This window comes from Zonotrichia albicollis, chromosome 4, assembly GCF_047830755.1.
Source record: "Zonotrichia albicollis isolate bZonAlb1 chromosome 4, bZonAlb1.hap1, whole genome shotgun sequence".
NCBI classification, from domain to species: Eukaryota; Metazoa; Chordata; class Aves; order Passeriformes; family Passerellidae; genus Zonotrichia; species Zonotrichia albicollis.
The window spans coordinates 16,575,860-16,591,696 of NC_133822.1; the positions used below are offsets into that span (position 1 = coordinate 16,575,860).

Genomic DNA, 15,837 nt, shown 5'->3' on the forward strand with positions numbered 1-15,837 from the left:
TAAGTTTTCCTGTATTACTGAAGACTTCTATCTTTAGGTCTTCTTCTGGCGTTGCTGGTATTTTATTCCACCAGAAAAGCCTGAAACCTGCAGCCTTGTGATGGGGAAGAAACCAAAACCTAAGTGTATCAGCCTTGACCCAAAGAAGATGCACTATGTTGAAATACTAGGACTGTTACTAAAATCTTGATGTGATTATTTGATGACTAGGGTATTTAAGGAATTATTTCTGGCTTTAGTATTCCATTGTTGCAGGAAATATCCCATTATCTACTATAGAAATGGACAAGTTGATGTTTTCATTTGTACTTTCCTTTTCTGCACTTGGTGTCCTTAACGTTCTTCTGATATGTTCAAATTTTCCTCTTTTGGCAGGATTATGCTCTCTCTGGTTGGAACTTGAACAACATGCCCATTCTGGAGCAGTCAGTCCTTGCTCATATCAATGCAGACATCTCTGGCATGAAGGTGCCCTGGCTGTATGTGGGGATGTGCTTCTCCTCCTTCTGCTGGCACATTGAGGACCACTGGAGCTATTCCATCAACTACCTGCACTGGTATGGGCTGTCCTTTGTGCATCTGTCTTACACTGCCCTCTTGGCTTTAAGGAGTTTGAAATTCTACTTCAAAGTGTCTCTGCACACTGAGGACATTTGTAAATGCAAAGCTGAGTGTGCAGAGAGGTCCTTGTTATTAGTTGTGGCTGTTGGAAGGTGAATACTGATGGTTTTTAAAGCATTTGTAGTGGGTTCAAGGCAAAGCATTCAGTTAAGGCAAACCCAGGACAAGCAGATTAGATTAGATTATTAGATTCTCATTAACTGCTGAAATATTCTGGTGTGGCCAACATTGCAGTGTCACCATAAAATTGTGCTTTACAGGATCCTATGTTCTTAAGAAAGTTTTTTTGTTTATAACTGAGTTAAGAGTTCACTGCTTCCCTCCTTTATGATTTAAATTTGGGATGTGTGTGTGCTAGAAGCAGAGTCTGCTGTCTCATGGCTTCTAGAGACATCAGAGTTACTGTTCAGCAACAGGTCCATGTATACACAGAAATACTCCTTGTAAAAGAGAAATTTGGAAGTAATTCTGCCTTTTGGGACAGCCCTGGAAGTGTTGTGCTGTTCACCTTTTGTGTCTGAATAGAAGATTTGTGACAGATTACTGTGGGAATTGCGGTGTTCCCAGTGTGTCAGACATTGTCACACTGAGTGGAGCAGGGGAGAAGATGGAGAGGGAGCTGTGGGACGCTTTGGAAAGGTTGCAGGACATCTGGGGAAGATGAGCTGATGGCCTTCAAACCATCAGCTCAAAACTGCACGGCTTTGACAAAGCACGTTCTTTAGCCAGGTCTGATGGGCACGCTGGGGAAGGGCATTACTGTTGAGCTGCTCCGTGTGTCCGTCCGTCCGTCCGGCGGCTCCGTGCCCGCTGCAGGAGTGGGCATTGCCTGGTGCTGCCAGCAGGGGGCACCGCAGCCTGCCGGGAATGCCGCTCCCGCCTCTGGGATAATGCACATCCACAGGAGCAGATTCCTGCTTGTACTTCCTAAAATCGAGTAAAACAGATTTTAAAAAGAAATCTCAGCTCTGTAGATGCTAGGGGTGGCCGTTAGTTTTGGTTAAAAAAGGACTGGAATAGTGCTTGATTGATTATTTGGTTAGTTTTGGTCCTGTTAGTCTTTTTTTTCCCTTGTACTTAACTAATTCAGGTTGTTTGGCATTTTTCATCTTAATAGTCCAGTGGATCCCAGGTTTTAGTAATTAGTTAGGAATATTATTTAGTGGAGGAGTACCATGATCTTTCTTAGACTATAGGTGTGACAAGCAAGGTTTTGTTTACTAAACCTAATTCCTTCTTCCTGAAGGGAAATAATTGCCTATTTTATCCCTTTGGGGAGCATGGTAAGTGACAATTGTCTTCCATGTTAAGCTTGTCAGGGCAAATGTACTGCCAACTATGTTGAGAATTGTGTTGGAGTGTAACTGATTTTTCAGCTTAGAGTAATGCATCCTGAAGAAGATGCTTGTTGATTCAAGACACTTTTTTAATCTAGGTGTGAAATGGCTGATGAGGGCAGTGCTGCTGGCTGTGAGGTGTGCTTTGCAGCTGGGTGGCACCATCAGCTCCCTCTCTGCCTTGTGTTCATTCCTGTGCTTGTGTTTTGGTAGGGGAGAGCCCAAGACGTGGTATGGTGTGCCCTCTCATGCAGCAGAGCAGCTGGAAGATGTGATGAAGGAATTGGCTCCTGAGCTGTTTGAGTCCCAGCCTGATCTCCTGCATCAGCTGGTCACTATTATGAACCCCAATGTGCTGATGGAACATGGTGTACCAGTGAGTAGCACACAAGCATTTTTTATATAAGTACTTCTATGTGCTCTCTTTTCTTCATTCTCTGCCAGATTTGTGTAACAATGGTTTGGCATAACTCTGAAGAATTTTTATTTGCATATTCATTACTTATAGGGTGTTTTTTAAAGCTATTTTCTAGATTCTTTTGTGAACTAACCAAGAAATTTAAATTTTCTCATAACAGAAGTGTGTGCGCCAAGCTTCCTACATAAAATACCTTCCAGAACAAGCATGTGCTATGTATTACAGTTAATTTTTAATTAAAAAATCTCCTCCCTTGTGTAACAGAAAGTTTGTCTGAAATGCCTTTAAAAGCTCTTGACAGTAAAATACTTGTCCTACATTCAGTAGAAATCTCAGCATTGCAAAATGCTTTTCTGACCAAACATAATTGACTGCAGACCTCTAAGCAGCAGTCACTGTCATTTGCTTTTGTCTTAGGATAAATTGCTTCCCTGGCAAATACCCCAACAAAGCAAACCATAAACTTTTTTCCACAAGCTTTTGCATTTTGTGGTGCAATGGATTAAATGATGATAGAGAAACATCCCTTTTGGGGTTCATAAAGACAGTTTTCAACTGTTGCTTATATATTCTGAAAAAAGCTGTAAATTGAGTATTCATGTTCAGAAGGCAAAAACAATCCTTAGCACTACTGGGATAGCTGTTGCCTGTGGTGATCTGTGGGTACAGAAAGTGCTGTTCAAACATCTTGTACTTTTGTGTATTAAGCTGTTGCATGTTATATATTTTTTCATTGCTTTATCCTCCCCTTTTTAGGTTTTCAGGACAAATCAGTGTGCTGGAGAGTTTGTTGTGACCTTTCCTCGTGCCTATCACTCTGGATTTAACCAGGGATATAACTTTGCTGAAGCTGTGAACTTCTGCACTGCTGACTGGGTCTGTTCTTTTGTGTATATTTGCTATATGACTTCTGCAAGTGGTGTGTTAATAACTTAACTACCTGAAAGCTCTTTTCAGTTAAACAGTGTATTTTATATTTATAGTTCTTGGGACAGCAGTTAGAAACTGAGGGAAGTTTCATTATACAAAGTAAGTCTAATTTTGGGCAACTTCAAACTGAAACTTTGAGCACGTTCTTCCTTTTTAATTACTGGTTAACCAAAAAGGGGCATCTCACAGTGCCTTTAGCTGTGATACCACTTCCTGAATTTGATACAGGGCTGTGTCCTGTCTTGAAGTACTGTTGTCATTTGGATGTTGGAGATAGGCTTATAAGAGTCTTTGTTCCTCTTTTGTTCCAGCTCTTTGTGCCTTTTAATCATATTAGTGCTGTTCTGATAGCTGTGCCACATCAGTGCATAGCTCATGTGGGTTGTTCAGGAAACTGTCAAAGGAGTGTTCTGTTACTATCCAGGGTTTACACTTGGAAGTTAGATAAACTAGAGATGAGATCCTATCTCTAGTTTTGTTTTTTTAACTACAAATGGAAATTGTAGCCCTTTTTCAGGGACTTTTCTTCTTTTAGCAGAAAGCTTGTCTGCAGGACTGGCATTGTGTCAGGGCTCTTTTCTTTCCTCCAGCACTCATGATAGAATATGAGTGTAACCTCTGTGAAAAGCTGCACCAGCCGTGTGAAATTTCCTTTGCTTACATAAAATGTAACCAGAAATATGTGCAGCAAATTCATTCAGCATCTTTTTGCTTCAGAAGGCACAAAATGAGTGATACCAGTTTTGGTTAACTGTAGGAATCTTAAGGTTAAATGTCTATGTCCACCACAGTAATATCCAGAGGGGAATATATTCACCTTAGTGTGGACCAGATGACTTCTCTTTGGTGCCAGTTTCTTGCCACTGGAAGTAAAAAAGAGCCTTAGGACAACTCTTAAGCATTTGTGTCTGCATTAGGTGCATAAGGTTATGGAGAATGCCCCTCCCCAGCACTGATACCCTCTCTGTCCTCATCTGTGACATGATTTAAGGTTATTATTGAATACAGGGGAATGATTGGCACCTGACTCCATTGATTCAGAATGCTAAACAATTGCTTTATTAAACTGTATTACATTATACTGTATTATATTAAAGAATACTAGAAGGATACCATATTATACTATACAAAAATACACACTAAAGGAGAGCCTTGAGACATCCAGGACACAGCTTTGACCCAATAGGCCAATTAATATATGCAACTATTACCAGAATCCAAGTAAGAACTCCCTTCAAGTAAACAATCACATTCCACATGTGCAAAAACAACAGGAGCAGCCAGTAGAGATAAGAATTGCTTTCTCTTCTGACTGTGCTTCTCCAGGAAAAAACCTGAGAGAGAGAATTATCTCTCTGTTCAGAGAATGTGGGTGCCACAGAATTTTCTCTGTCCCATCCAAGACAGCTCTTGGGTTGTCTTTTCCCATTTTTTCTCCAAGGAAGGAGAATGGGAACTGAGAGCTGATTTTTTCCTCCTGAATGATGATGATGATGATGTTTCTGTAGCTCCCCATTGGACGCCAGTGTGTGAGTCACTACCGGAGGCTGGGACGTCACTGTGTGTTCTCCCATGAAGAGCTGATCTTCAAGATGGCTGCAGATCCTGAGTGCCTGGATGTAGGGCTGGCTGCCATGGTCTGCAAGGAGATGACTCTGTTGATAGAGGAGGAGACACGCCTGAGGGAGTCTGTTGTACAGATGGTGAGTAATAAATGCTTCCAAAAGAACTTTCTGCTTCCCTCTCCCCCTGCTTGCATTAGAAATTTTGAGCAAGTGGCTAATTCTTCTTGCCAGGGGGTGTTGATGTCTGAGGAAGAGGTGTTTGAGCTGGTTCCAGATGATGAACGGCAGTGCACAGCCTGCAGAACCACGTGCTTCTTGTCAGCTCTGACGTGCTCCTGCAATCCTGAGCGCCTGGTGTGCTTGTACCATCCTTCTGATTTATGCCCCTGTCCCATGCAGAAGAAGTGTCTAAGGTACACAGGATTTTTTTTTTGTCCCTACTTTTCTTCCATGTCTAATAGCTTGCTGTAGCCCAGTGGCCAAATACATTTGGTAACACTTTTTTTCCCTTCATTTAAGGAGTATTTTTATCCACTTTATTTCTTGGTTCCTAGGGGAACAGGTCTTGTACATGTGTGGTGTTTTTGGGGTTCCCCATCATGGGGAGGAAAGATGAAGCTGACTCTATATTCTTAGAAGGCTAATTTATCATTTTATGGTATCATATTAATGGATACTATATTAAAACTATACTGAAGAATAGAGAAAGGATACTTACAGAAGGCAAAAAGATGCTCCTCAGAGTCCGACCATGCTCCTCACAGCCTGACTGTGATTGGTCATTAAGTAAAAACAATTAAGTAATTTGGTCATTTGACCTTCACAATTGGTCATTTTGGTCATGGCCATCACAATTGGTCATTAAGTCAGAACAATTCACATGTTAGATAAACAATCTCCAAACCACATTCCAAAGCAGCAAAACACAGGAGAAGCAAATGAGATAAAATTGTTTTCATTTTTCTCTGAGGCTTCTCAGCTTCCCAGGAGAGGAATCTGTTGGAGGGTATAATATAAGAAAATAAAGATAGTGTAGGAAGTAATCTTACCCCTAAGGAGTTGCAGCTGTGCCAATTATCAAAGATTAGGAACAGGCTTGACTTTAACAGGCCACAGCTGTAAGCAATGAGAAGAAGATGCTATAAAAAAGTGGAGTGGCTGAGTGAGAAGGGAATGGGACTCAGTGGCTGCTGTGGGAGGAAGAAACAGTCAGTGCCCTGAGGAGCTGCCCATGAGAAACACCAAGAAGGTATGGAACTTTTGTGATAAGGAGACAACAATATGGAACCCCTGCAATAAGATGACAACAAGGATCCTGGGTAAAGGATTTTTCAGAAAATGTGATAGTGACATGCATGTTCTGTTTTGCTGGCCTTGCTGTAGCTGGAAAAACTCAATGTTATCAATATCCCGACTTTCATGTGGGCATTAAACTTTTTCTGTCTTTTTCCACACTTTCAGGTACCGGTACCCACTGGAAGACCTTCCTTCTTTGTTGTATGGAGTGAAGGTTAGAGCCCAGTCCTACGACACTTGGGTCAGTAGAGTTACAGAGGCTCTGTCTGCCAATCTCAACCACAAGAAAGGTCAGACTTCTGTCATTCTTAATAGGATTTCCTGAAATTCCTACATTTCTTCTGTCCTCTCATTAGCATTGTGCATTTCAAATTGAACTGTGCTGTTGGAACCTTGATTGAAAGCCATCTAAAATCTTTCTTTTTTGCGTACAAATAATTGATGTGCTCTTTTTACAGATGTGATTGAGCTGAGAGTAATGTTGGAGGATGCTGAAGATAGGAAATACCCAGAGAACGATCTTTTCCGCAGGCTCCGAGATGCTGTGAAGGAAGCAGAGACCTGTGCTTCAGTAGCACAGCTGCTTCTGAGCAAAAAGCAAAAACACAGGTAGGGCAGGCAGCTTTTCAGTACTTTCCATCTGCCTCTTTGTTACTTCATTCTACTTGGAGCAGATAAAAACCCTGAGGTTTTACTGTGTGCAGCCTTCTCTCAGTGTTTCCTTTCCTTAATGCTGTGACTCACTGAGAGTTAGGGAGGGGTGGAGGCAGAGTGGCACAAATGGCCCAAAGGTGGGCTTAGCTGGAATGTTATAAACCTTCTGCTTTCAGCTGACTTATGTGCTGAAATGTGAAATCCTTTGGGGAAGTTGTGTGTGTTGATGAAGTGTTTTGCTGAACATGTGGGAGAGTTGTAGGGAGAGACAGCTGGTGTGCTGCAGCCACTGCTCCTCATCACTGTCTGTTGGAGCAAATCAAAGCCTGCAGGATTCTTTATTCCCCTCTGAGGTTTAGCTGGTGTGTAATTATATTTGATCATTAATCTAAATTTTACATTTACAACATTATCTAAGTCCATAGCATAAGATAGATTTTTTTTTTGTTCTTTACTATTTCTATAGTATTAAAGTATAGATTCATTAGTAGGGAACAGCTCTTCAATATTTGAAATCTGTTTTGTACTTGGGAAGTTGTGCCTGCCAGTGATCTCTACACCAAGTATTTAATTGATGCAGTGTGTCACTTTTAAGTCTCTTACTCCATTCAGTGGGCTTGTTACACTTGCTTTGAGGGATATTTAATGGAATTGTCTTTGCAGAACCTGTCCCACTGAATATCAATCCTCTGTTGCAAGGTCAGTTTCAGCAGTTCTCTGGCTACAAGAGAGAAAAAGCACTGGATAACAAGACTTGTGTTCAGGGCTTGTTGCTGTTACGTATTTCAGACTTCTTGTTAGTACCTGGCGTGTGTGAGACAACTTCCTGAGCTGCCTAAAGCAGACTTCATGGGGCTATATTCTTCTACTTGTGACAAACTCAGTTTGAATCTCACCTACACAATTGTACCTCTGAAGGGCAGGGTGAATGATCCTGAAAGGGCTTAGGGGAATTGTATTAAATTTTGTTTTCAGGATTTTGGAGTTCTTGTTGAGTTGAAATTACATTTTTCTTTTTGAGTTCTTAGGTGATTAAATGTTTTTGGTAACTTCTCAGTAATCCTGATAGATAATTTCTGTCACTGTGAATAGGATCATCATCTTATCTCTCACCTAATATTTAATTATGCCCATTTGTGCAGCAGAGTGAGCCAGGACAGCGGAAGGACACGGACCAAGCTGACAATGGAGGAGCTTAAAGCATTTGTGCAGCAGCTGTTCAGCTTGCCCTGTGTCATCAGCCAGGCCCGACAAGTCAAGGTAAGATTGCATCTGCTCCTGTGCTCGTGTTGTGCCTTTTACTTGGTTCTGTTTTGTGGTAGTATGCTTTTTTAAACACACAACTTGGCCTGGTGTAGAGGATGAAAAGCTTCTGATGTAAAACATGTGTGCACTTTTTCCAGGTGCCTGGTACAACAGGCGTTGTCAGATGTGATGGTGCTGCTAAACAAAGATAGAAGATCCCCTTCCCCTGTCACTAATCCAGACAGCCCAGTTCTAAATCTCTGAACCAGTGGCTCTTATTCCACCATCATTAATGCTCTCTGTAGAGGTTCAGTTTCTGGCTAAATCCTACCCTTTATGTGTTTTTGTAGAAACCTCTGAGTGTTACCCTGGTGTGCTTTTTCAGGGCAGCAGGAGAGCAGTGCCACATTGGTATTCCATAAATACATCTCAGCCTTGCTTTCCAGGCTACAGACTTCTTAATCTGTATGCATGGCCTGCATTTCTTGCCCTTCATATATATCTTTGCACCTGTCTCTGGCTGAATCTAGACTAATAAGTAATCCATATCATACTGATTCCCCTGGCTGCTATTACCATTTATCATTCTGGCACTCTGCATCAGTGTTTTCAGCAGCAGTCTTAATTTGTTTCTCTGTCACTGGTGATGAAATACTAAACAACGTTTCACCTACTAACCAACTTGTAGAAAACTCCTTAAGAAACATCCTTAATAAAGATTTTTTTGCCTAGAATAATGCTTCCTGAGATGTGTGTTAATAGCTTATTTACCTGCATGCTCTGCTTGCTCAGTTTTACAGATGTTGTGTAGTAGTAGAGGGCCTAAAATCTTGTGCATTACTGTAGGTGCAGCTGCTGCTACATAGCCAAACATGCAGTTCAAAAATAAGTTAGTTTTTTTTTTAGAAGGCCTCTTTTCCTTAAGTGTTTGTATGTCATGAATTTTATATAAACTTTTCCATGATAGTTCAGTGTTGATAAGAGAGATGTTACATTGGAATTTCTTATTGTTTACGTAATATTGGCTTTTTTTCTGAAAACAATTTCCTTCAGAAAACCATAGGGCTCTAGTGTGCAGGTTTGCCAGGCTTGTTGATGCTGTCTTTGTCCTTCAAGGGTGTTCTTTACCAGTTTGGCTGGCATCTAATAAAGTGGAAAGTGCTTTCTCATCCTCATTTGATAGGATGGTTTTACTTCACTTCTTTACACACACATTAGTATGTAATTACACATATTATTAGTATTAGTAAAAAAACTAATATTTATTAATGAAATGTTATCATCATCTATTAGGTAGACACGTAAGATTGTTCTCAGAAGGGCTTTTTTTAAAATGTATTTAAAACGTGCTTCCAATTAAAACATAATTCATAGATGAGAGGGCTGCAGGCATATAATTAACTCTTAACAGTTTCAGCTTGTATTTTTGTCCAATGCCTTCTCCCAGCTAGTCCATCTTCCCCCACCCCTCAGCATTAGGAAGGAATCTGGTTCTAGTTCAAGTACTCTGCCTATACATGTGCATACTCTTGAAGCCTCAGCATAATCACTAGTCAATAAATAAATAATTATCATTTTTCTGATTACAAACTGTAGTCTTTTCATTTCTAAATGAATTCAGATAATGATCATTTATGCCTAAGCACTCGCTAGCTTGTAGCATGGCATTTGAATGCAATTATCCATCATGATGAATAGCAAAATAATTGTCATGTTGGATGATGAATATTTTCTAACACAAAAGGCATTGTAATTATTAAACTGTAACGTTAATTTACTATTGCCACTATGAAGCATTCAGAGTATGTTCCCTAAATCAAAATCTTTATCATGTAGATCTTGTTTTTTCTTGTAAATGCCTTCTGATTTTCAGGCAGACATGAAAAGCAGCATCAGCCAAAAAAGGCAGAAAGCTAAGGGTTAGGAAATGCAGGGTTTGCTCGTGGTTGTGCCATTGGCCTGCTGTCAGAAATGCCTGTCTTGTAACAGACTTGAGGGTGAATCCATGGAGTATCCTGCTTGAATGTCCTTGAATGAGTCTCCTGCAGAGATTCTTTCCTGTTTGCTGTCTTTGATTTTTTTTTTTCATTGCAGTGCCAAAACATGAGGATGAGGACAACTGCAGCAGTGCAGTTGGATTTCTATGATGAAATTGTCTCCCTTAATAAGAGGGTTTTGCATTTTCATTTCTTTCTTTAGTGCAATAAATCCCTGATGCTTAAAAGAGGTAGTCCTGCTTTAGGGAATATTACTTTCAGACTTCACCATTGTTATTTTTAGGACCTGTGGTATTCATGTTCTCACACATTTCTGGTTTGTTATTTCTCCTCAGCATGTTATTTTCTGCTTTGTGTTGCTGTCATTACTGTAATGCCCCTGACACTATTGAAATGATGACCTGCTTGCCGAGGTCCCCCTTCTCCCCACTGTTTTAAAATTATTATTGACTGAGCAGTGTTGAATATTCTGTGTTGTTGGGAGCTGTTGTCATTTGCAGTTGTACTATTTTAGGTGCAGAGTTTGATGCAACTGATGTGCCTAGGGCATGAAACATTAGGCCATCAAATAAGTTTAGATGGTCTGTTACTTAATTTCTGTCACACTTGATGGCTTGTGACAGCTAGCTGGCATTGTGTCTAGAAGCTCAGACTGATGATGTGATGATCACATACAGATTCACAGCTGGCTGATCCCTCAGTTGCATTTTCTTTTGGATCCTGTGGGTGTTTTTCCCTAATTGATTTGTGCTGTATGTTACTTCAGAATCTGCTCGATGATGTGGAAGAGTTTCATGAGCGTGCTCAGGAAGCCATGATTGATGAGATCCCAGACTCTTCCAAGCTGCAGGAGTTGATAGACATGGGCTCTGGCCTTTATGTTGAACTTCCTGAGCTGCCAAGGTTGAAGCAGGAGCTGCAGCAGGCACGGTGGCTGGATGAGGTGAGGTCCACCCTCTTGGATCCCCAGAGAGTCACCCTGGATGTGATGAAGAAGCTGATTGACTCTGGTGTGGGCTTGGCACCACATCACGCTGTAGAAAAAGCCATGGCTGAGCTGCAGGAGCTGCTCACAGTCTCAGAGAGGTGGGAGGAGAAGGCCAAGGTCTGTCTGCAGGCCAGGTGAGTGTTCCTTACAAACTGTTCTTACAGGCCACACCCTTTTGTGTCCTTCTTGTGAGGTTAAAACATGGGCCCTTGAAGCTGTAGTTGCCTTTCTTATTCTGTTGGGGTTTTTTTAGTTAGATTGTTCTAGAGTTGGACTTGAGATTGAATTACAGAAATGTTGATTCCCTGTCATGTTGCACAGTGACAGGAGGATAAGGCTGTGCTTGTTGCTGCTGCCTTTGCTATTCATCCCTCTCCACAAAGGGCTCTGACTAAGCTACCAACAAGAGACAGCTTTACTGGTGTTTAGGGGTTGTGATGGTTGCCATTCTAAGCTTGATTGTGCCAAGCCCATCAGCTTTTTCACCTCCTGTTATTTGGTAGCCTCCAAGCATAGAACCATGGTGTCCTACCCTGCGGTGTAGTGGTTAAATTGCTTCACCAGCCTGTCAAATTTATGCCTTTAGATGACTGGTATTTTGAGAGAAGGCTGGAATTGGCTTTTTCTTGCTCTAGACCACGGCAGAGTATGATGGCTCTGGAGGGCATCGTGAACGAGGCCAAGAACATCCCTGCGTACCTGCCCAACGTGCTGGCACTGAAAGAAGCCCTGCAGCGAGCCAGAGACTGGACTGCCAAAGTGGAGGCCATTCAGGTAGGGGTCACAGCAGGGCCTGGAATCTTCTGCTTGCACTCTTTTATTTGGATGTGTCCTTTATTCCTAGCACCTCTCCTCACAAAGGTGGTCTAAAGAGAAGCCTTGTTATGGCTCTTAAATGTGCTCACCAGAGCTCATGTACTTGATTTTCTTTTTGTGCATTTGTTTTCCCCACTGGCTATCCATTTTCTATTTCCCTTCCTTTTATGTATTTCAGGGCAGATAGAAAAGCCAGCAAATTCATTATGATATGGTATTTGGTTTTGGAACTGTTCGGTATGCTGTCACTGAAAATATTTAGCTGCAGCAAAGGGTGCTCTCAGGTTTTCAGTTTTGGATCTGCCTGTGGAAATTTGGTTTTTATGGAAATTTGGTTTTTTAATGGCAAGATTTAATGGCAATGGTGGCCAGGATTTTCTGAAAAAGATGAATTGGTTTAGAAACCTCCCTTTCTGTTGGTCTACCCACATGATTTGGTTCCAAGTTGTGTTATATTTGTGGGTTCTGATTGCTGAACTAGAACTGCTTATCTTATACCAGGTATTGTTGGGAGCTGAAATGAGAATCCCAACAGATTTCGCATCAGCCCTTATACAGCTCTTGCTGTTAAACAGGCAGCATTTAGATAACTGTCTGGAAATGGAATGTTGTCTTAGTCCCTAAGCCAGCTGGCCGTATCAAAATGACTGTTAAAATAAAAGCTGTATGAGAGAATTATTTAAAATAACAGTAGATTGTCACTGCCTAAAACAGAGTTCCGTAGGAAAGGAAAGGAGGGCAGTGTTTCAAAGTAGTGTATGGCTTGAAATTAGTCTGGCAGCTGATATAATGATGGAATTGTTGGCTTAGAAAAATTTGTTTCACCCCAGAATGGGAGCAACTATGCCTACCTGGAGCAGCTGGAGAGCTTGTCTGCCAAGGGCCGGCCCATCCCGGTGCGCCTGGACGCGCTGCCCCAGCTCGAGTCCCAGGTGGCGGCAGCTCGCGCCTGGAGGGAGCGCACGGGAAGGACCTTCCTCAAGAAGAATTCCAGCTACAACCTGCTACAGGTGAGCAGCACACACTGCCCTGTCTGAAGAAGGGAGTAAGGGAAGGGAAGAACACACTGCTCCGTCAGAAATTGGTCATGATGACCCTCAGGTGTCTGGAGGGAAGAGCTGGTTCAGTTACACTGGATTACAGATCCTTTTCAGAATATAATTTCAGCTGTTCTTGGGTAAAAAGAGTGAAAAAGGCAGAAAGTCTGTTTGGTTAGTCCTGGTTTTTATGTATAGGCAACCTCATCCCTTACTTGTGAAAGAAGAGGGAAAGTAAAGCTTTTTTTTTTGTCATTGAAGAAATGTAGGCCTGAAATGGACGCAGACCTATCTCAAATTGTTTAATGTTTTCACTTGCCTCACTGTTCACATGCTAAGAAAATAGATTAGGTATTTTATAAACTGTTTAACTATAAAAACAATTTAGTCAGCTACTGTTTATTTCACTTCAGTGAATGTAGTGACTGTCCTTGTTTTAATAAAAATCAGTCATATGTTTGAAGATCTGTCATATCTACTTGACAGACTTCCCTTTTGAAGGAAAACAATTCCAGTTCAACTGCATTCTCACAGGCTCTGTTTTTATTCTCTTATGTTGTTGTTAATTCTCTGAGGTTTGTCTTCACTTTCAGTGAGCTGTCCAAATCCAGACAGAATCCCCACTCTCTGACTTTCCCTAGTGCTGTGTGAAGTGCAGTAGTTACATCCTGTGTCTCAAAGGGGATACTGATGTTTAATGTTTTCCAGTGGGATTTTCCCTATTGCAACCACATCACACTCATTTTTGTTCACTTTGTGATAGACACATTCTAGATACATCTTTTTCTTTATGTTCTTCTGCTTAACTAGTTATTTAATGTGTTCTGGTTTTACATTTTCCTAAATGTAGCAATTCGAGCTTTCCTATATTGAATTTAATTTGCTAGATTTTATATTTAAGTATGCATTCCAACTAGTCATGATGACTTAAAGCTTTATTCTTGTCCTTAAAAGTACTTTTCAGCCTCTCATATCAATATTGAAAGGCTTATAGCGTACTTCTAGGGGTTTTTCAGGCACCAGATTGCTGATGTAAATATGAAATAATTAAGACTTGATACAATAAGGAAACCCTATAAATTTGTGTGGTGCCCCAATGAAGGAAGGAAGGAATGATGAATCTGACTCCATGTTCTCAGAAGGCTAATTTATTATTTTATGATACTATAAAATAGTAGTAAAGAATACTATACTAAACTATCATATACTAAAGAAAACAGAAAAGGATACTGAAAGAATGCTCAAAAGATAAAGAAAACTGATGACTCTTTCCAGAGTCCTGACACAGCTTGGCACTGACTGGTCAATGAGTCAAACAATTCCCACCAGAATCCAATAAAACAATCACCTGTGGGTAAACAATCTCCAAACATATTCCACATGTGAGCACAACACAGGAGAAGCAAATGAGATAATATTGTTTTCCTTTTTCTCTGAGTCTTCTCAGCCTCCCAGGAGAAAAATCCTTGGCAAAGGGATTTTTCAGAGAATGTGAATGCCACAGCCCCTGAAGGGAATGTTGAAATACGGATGTCTAACTGCGTGTAGTCTTTTGGTTAGCTATATGCGTGATGGTGTAATCTGAATAAATTCTGTAATTTAATCAGAAAACACAGTGGCTCTCAGTTTGACCTGCCATGTCACTGGTTGCTGATCGCATTCCAGTTCCATAACTATAAGATACTTCTCTTCTTATCTGTTTATTCTCTTTTTCCTATTGGTTGACAGGTATCAGAGGGGTTAGATTGCTGAGTAGTTCTTGTTCCCTGATGCCACTGTTGTCATTCTTTGAGATGTCCCTGATGGATAAGTTTCCTTGGTGCTTCCAGGTTCTGAGCCCACGGACTGATATCGGTGTTTATGGGAGCAGTAAGAACAGGAGGAAGAGGGCAAAGGAGTTGATGGAGAAGGAAAAGGAGAAAGATCTTGACTTGGAATCCCTGAGTGAACTGGAGGATGGGCTGGAGGAGGCCAGGGATGCTGCAGCTGTGGTAAGGAGCAGTGAAAGGTGGTGTCTCCTGCTTGTGTGGGCTTAAGTCATCTCTAGTCTATAGAAATCCATTGATAAATGACTTTCACTGAAAGAGATACCTCATAATCTGGTGTTTGACACAAGAATGTAGTTCAACTTTAATTGCAGTGAAAGTAGAGTTCAGAGTGTAACTGCTGGCATTTAATACCATTGGATGTGTGTAAGACTTAAATGCTCTTGGGTTAGTATCTGTTGCTGCTCATCTAATATTAACATTTATTGAAATAATGTGAAAATAACGAGGGGCAGCTCTGCCTTAACCAGGACCAACACATATTTGGTTAGGTCAGTTTTGTGATCAGCCTGCAAATGCTTGGTCATGGACACTGGGCTGGAGAGAATGTTTTATCTGGTTCCTCTTTGTTGGAGGATACTCATGCTGCTTATCAGAATAATTTGCTGACATCTGGCTGCCCTTTCTCTGGTAACAAAGAAAATATATGCAGGGTCATTAATATGGCTTATACACAATCCATTTTACTGAAGTATGCTTGGTTATAGTTACCTGAATGGAAACATTAAGGAACTGCAAGTTGCTTCAGGAGATAATGTGGTCACTCAGATGCTTCTGAAACAATGCTCAGCTCCATTGTCTCAGTAACAATTGAATGGAGTGGATCCTGATTTCTTCTCTGGAGTCAAAACCTGTGCTTCTGGTGGCCTTAGGACAGATTTAATTATAAACTTCAGAAACTTTGTAGATATTGAGAAGGTTATCTAAAGTTTGCATAGCATCTCTACCAGAAGAACTCTAGGGAGTAATGAGCAACTGAAGAGGAGGTATCTCAGATAAAGTTTGAATTAGATCATGTAGTTCCTAAATTTTGGGCTAGGTTTAGATCTCTTGATCTGAGTTGGCTGTTTTTTTTTTTCTTGTTAATAAAATTACCTCTCTCTTAGC

General features: G+C 41.0%; 1 protein-coding gene across 2 annotated transcripts in view; it reads left to right on the plus strand.

The window, feature by feature from the left end:
- KDM5A (lysine demethylase 5A) overlaps positions 1–15,837 on the plus strand; it is a 49,219-nt gene that overhangs the window by 21,130 nt on the left and 12,252 nt on the right. Inside the window, exons 11-22 of one of the 2 annotated variants that reach the window (XM_005482684.4) lie at positions 376–557; positions 2,172–2,334; positions 3,133–3,252; positions 4,815–5,009; positions 5,103–5,284; positions 6,333–6,457; positions 6,626–6,776; positions 7,967–8,081; positions 10,830–11,185; positions 11,687–11,825; positions 12,698–12,877; positions 14,734–14,895. In XM_005482684.4, coding sequence (XP_005482741.2) covers positions 376–557; positions 2,172–2,334; positions 3,133–3,252; positions 4,815–5,009; positions 5,103–5,284; positions 6,333–6,457; positions 6,626–6,776; positions 7,967–8,081; positions 10,830–11,185; positions 11,687–11,825; positions 12,698–12,877; positions 14,734–14,895 — 2,070 coding nt within the window. Of the gene's footprint in view, positions 1–375; positions 558–2,171; positions 2,335–3,132; positions 3,253–4,814; positions 5,010–5,102; positions 5,285–6,332; positions 6,458–6,625; positions 6,777–7,963; positions 8,082–10,829; positions 11,186–11,686; positions 11,826–12,697; positions 12,878–14,733; positions 14,896–15,837 lie in introns of both variants that reach the window. The other variant, XM_005482683.4, reaches the window with a different exon arrangement.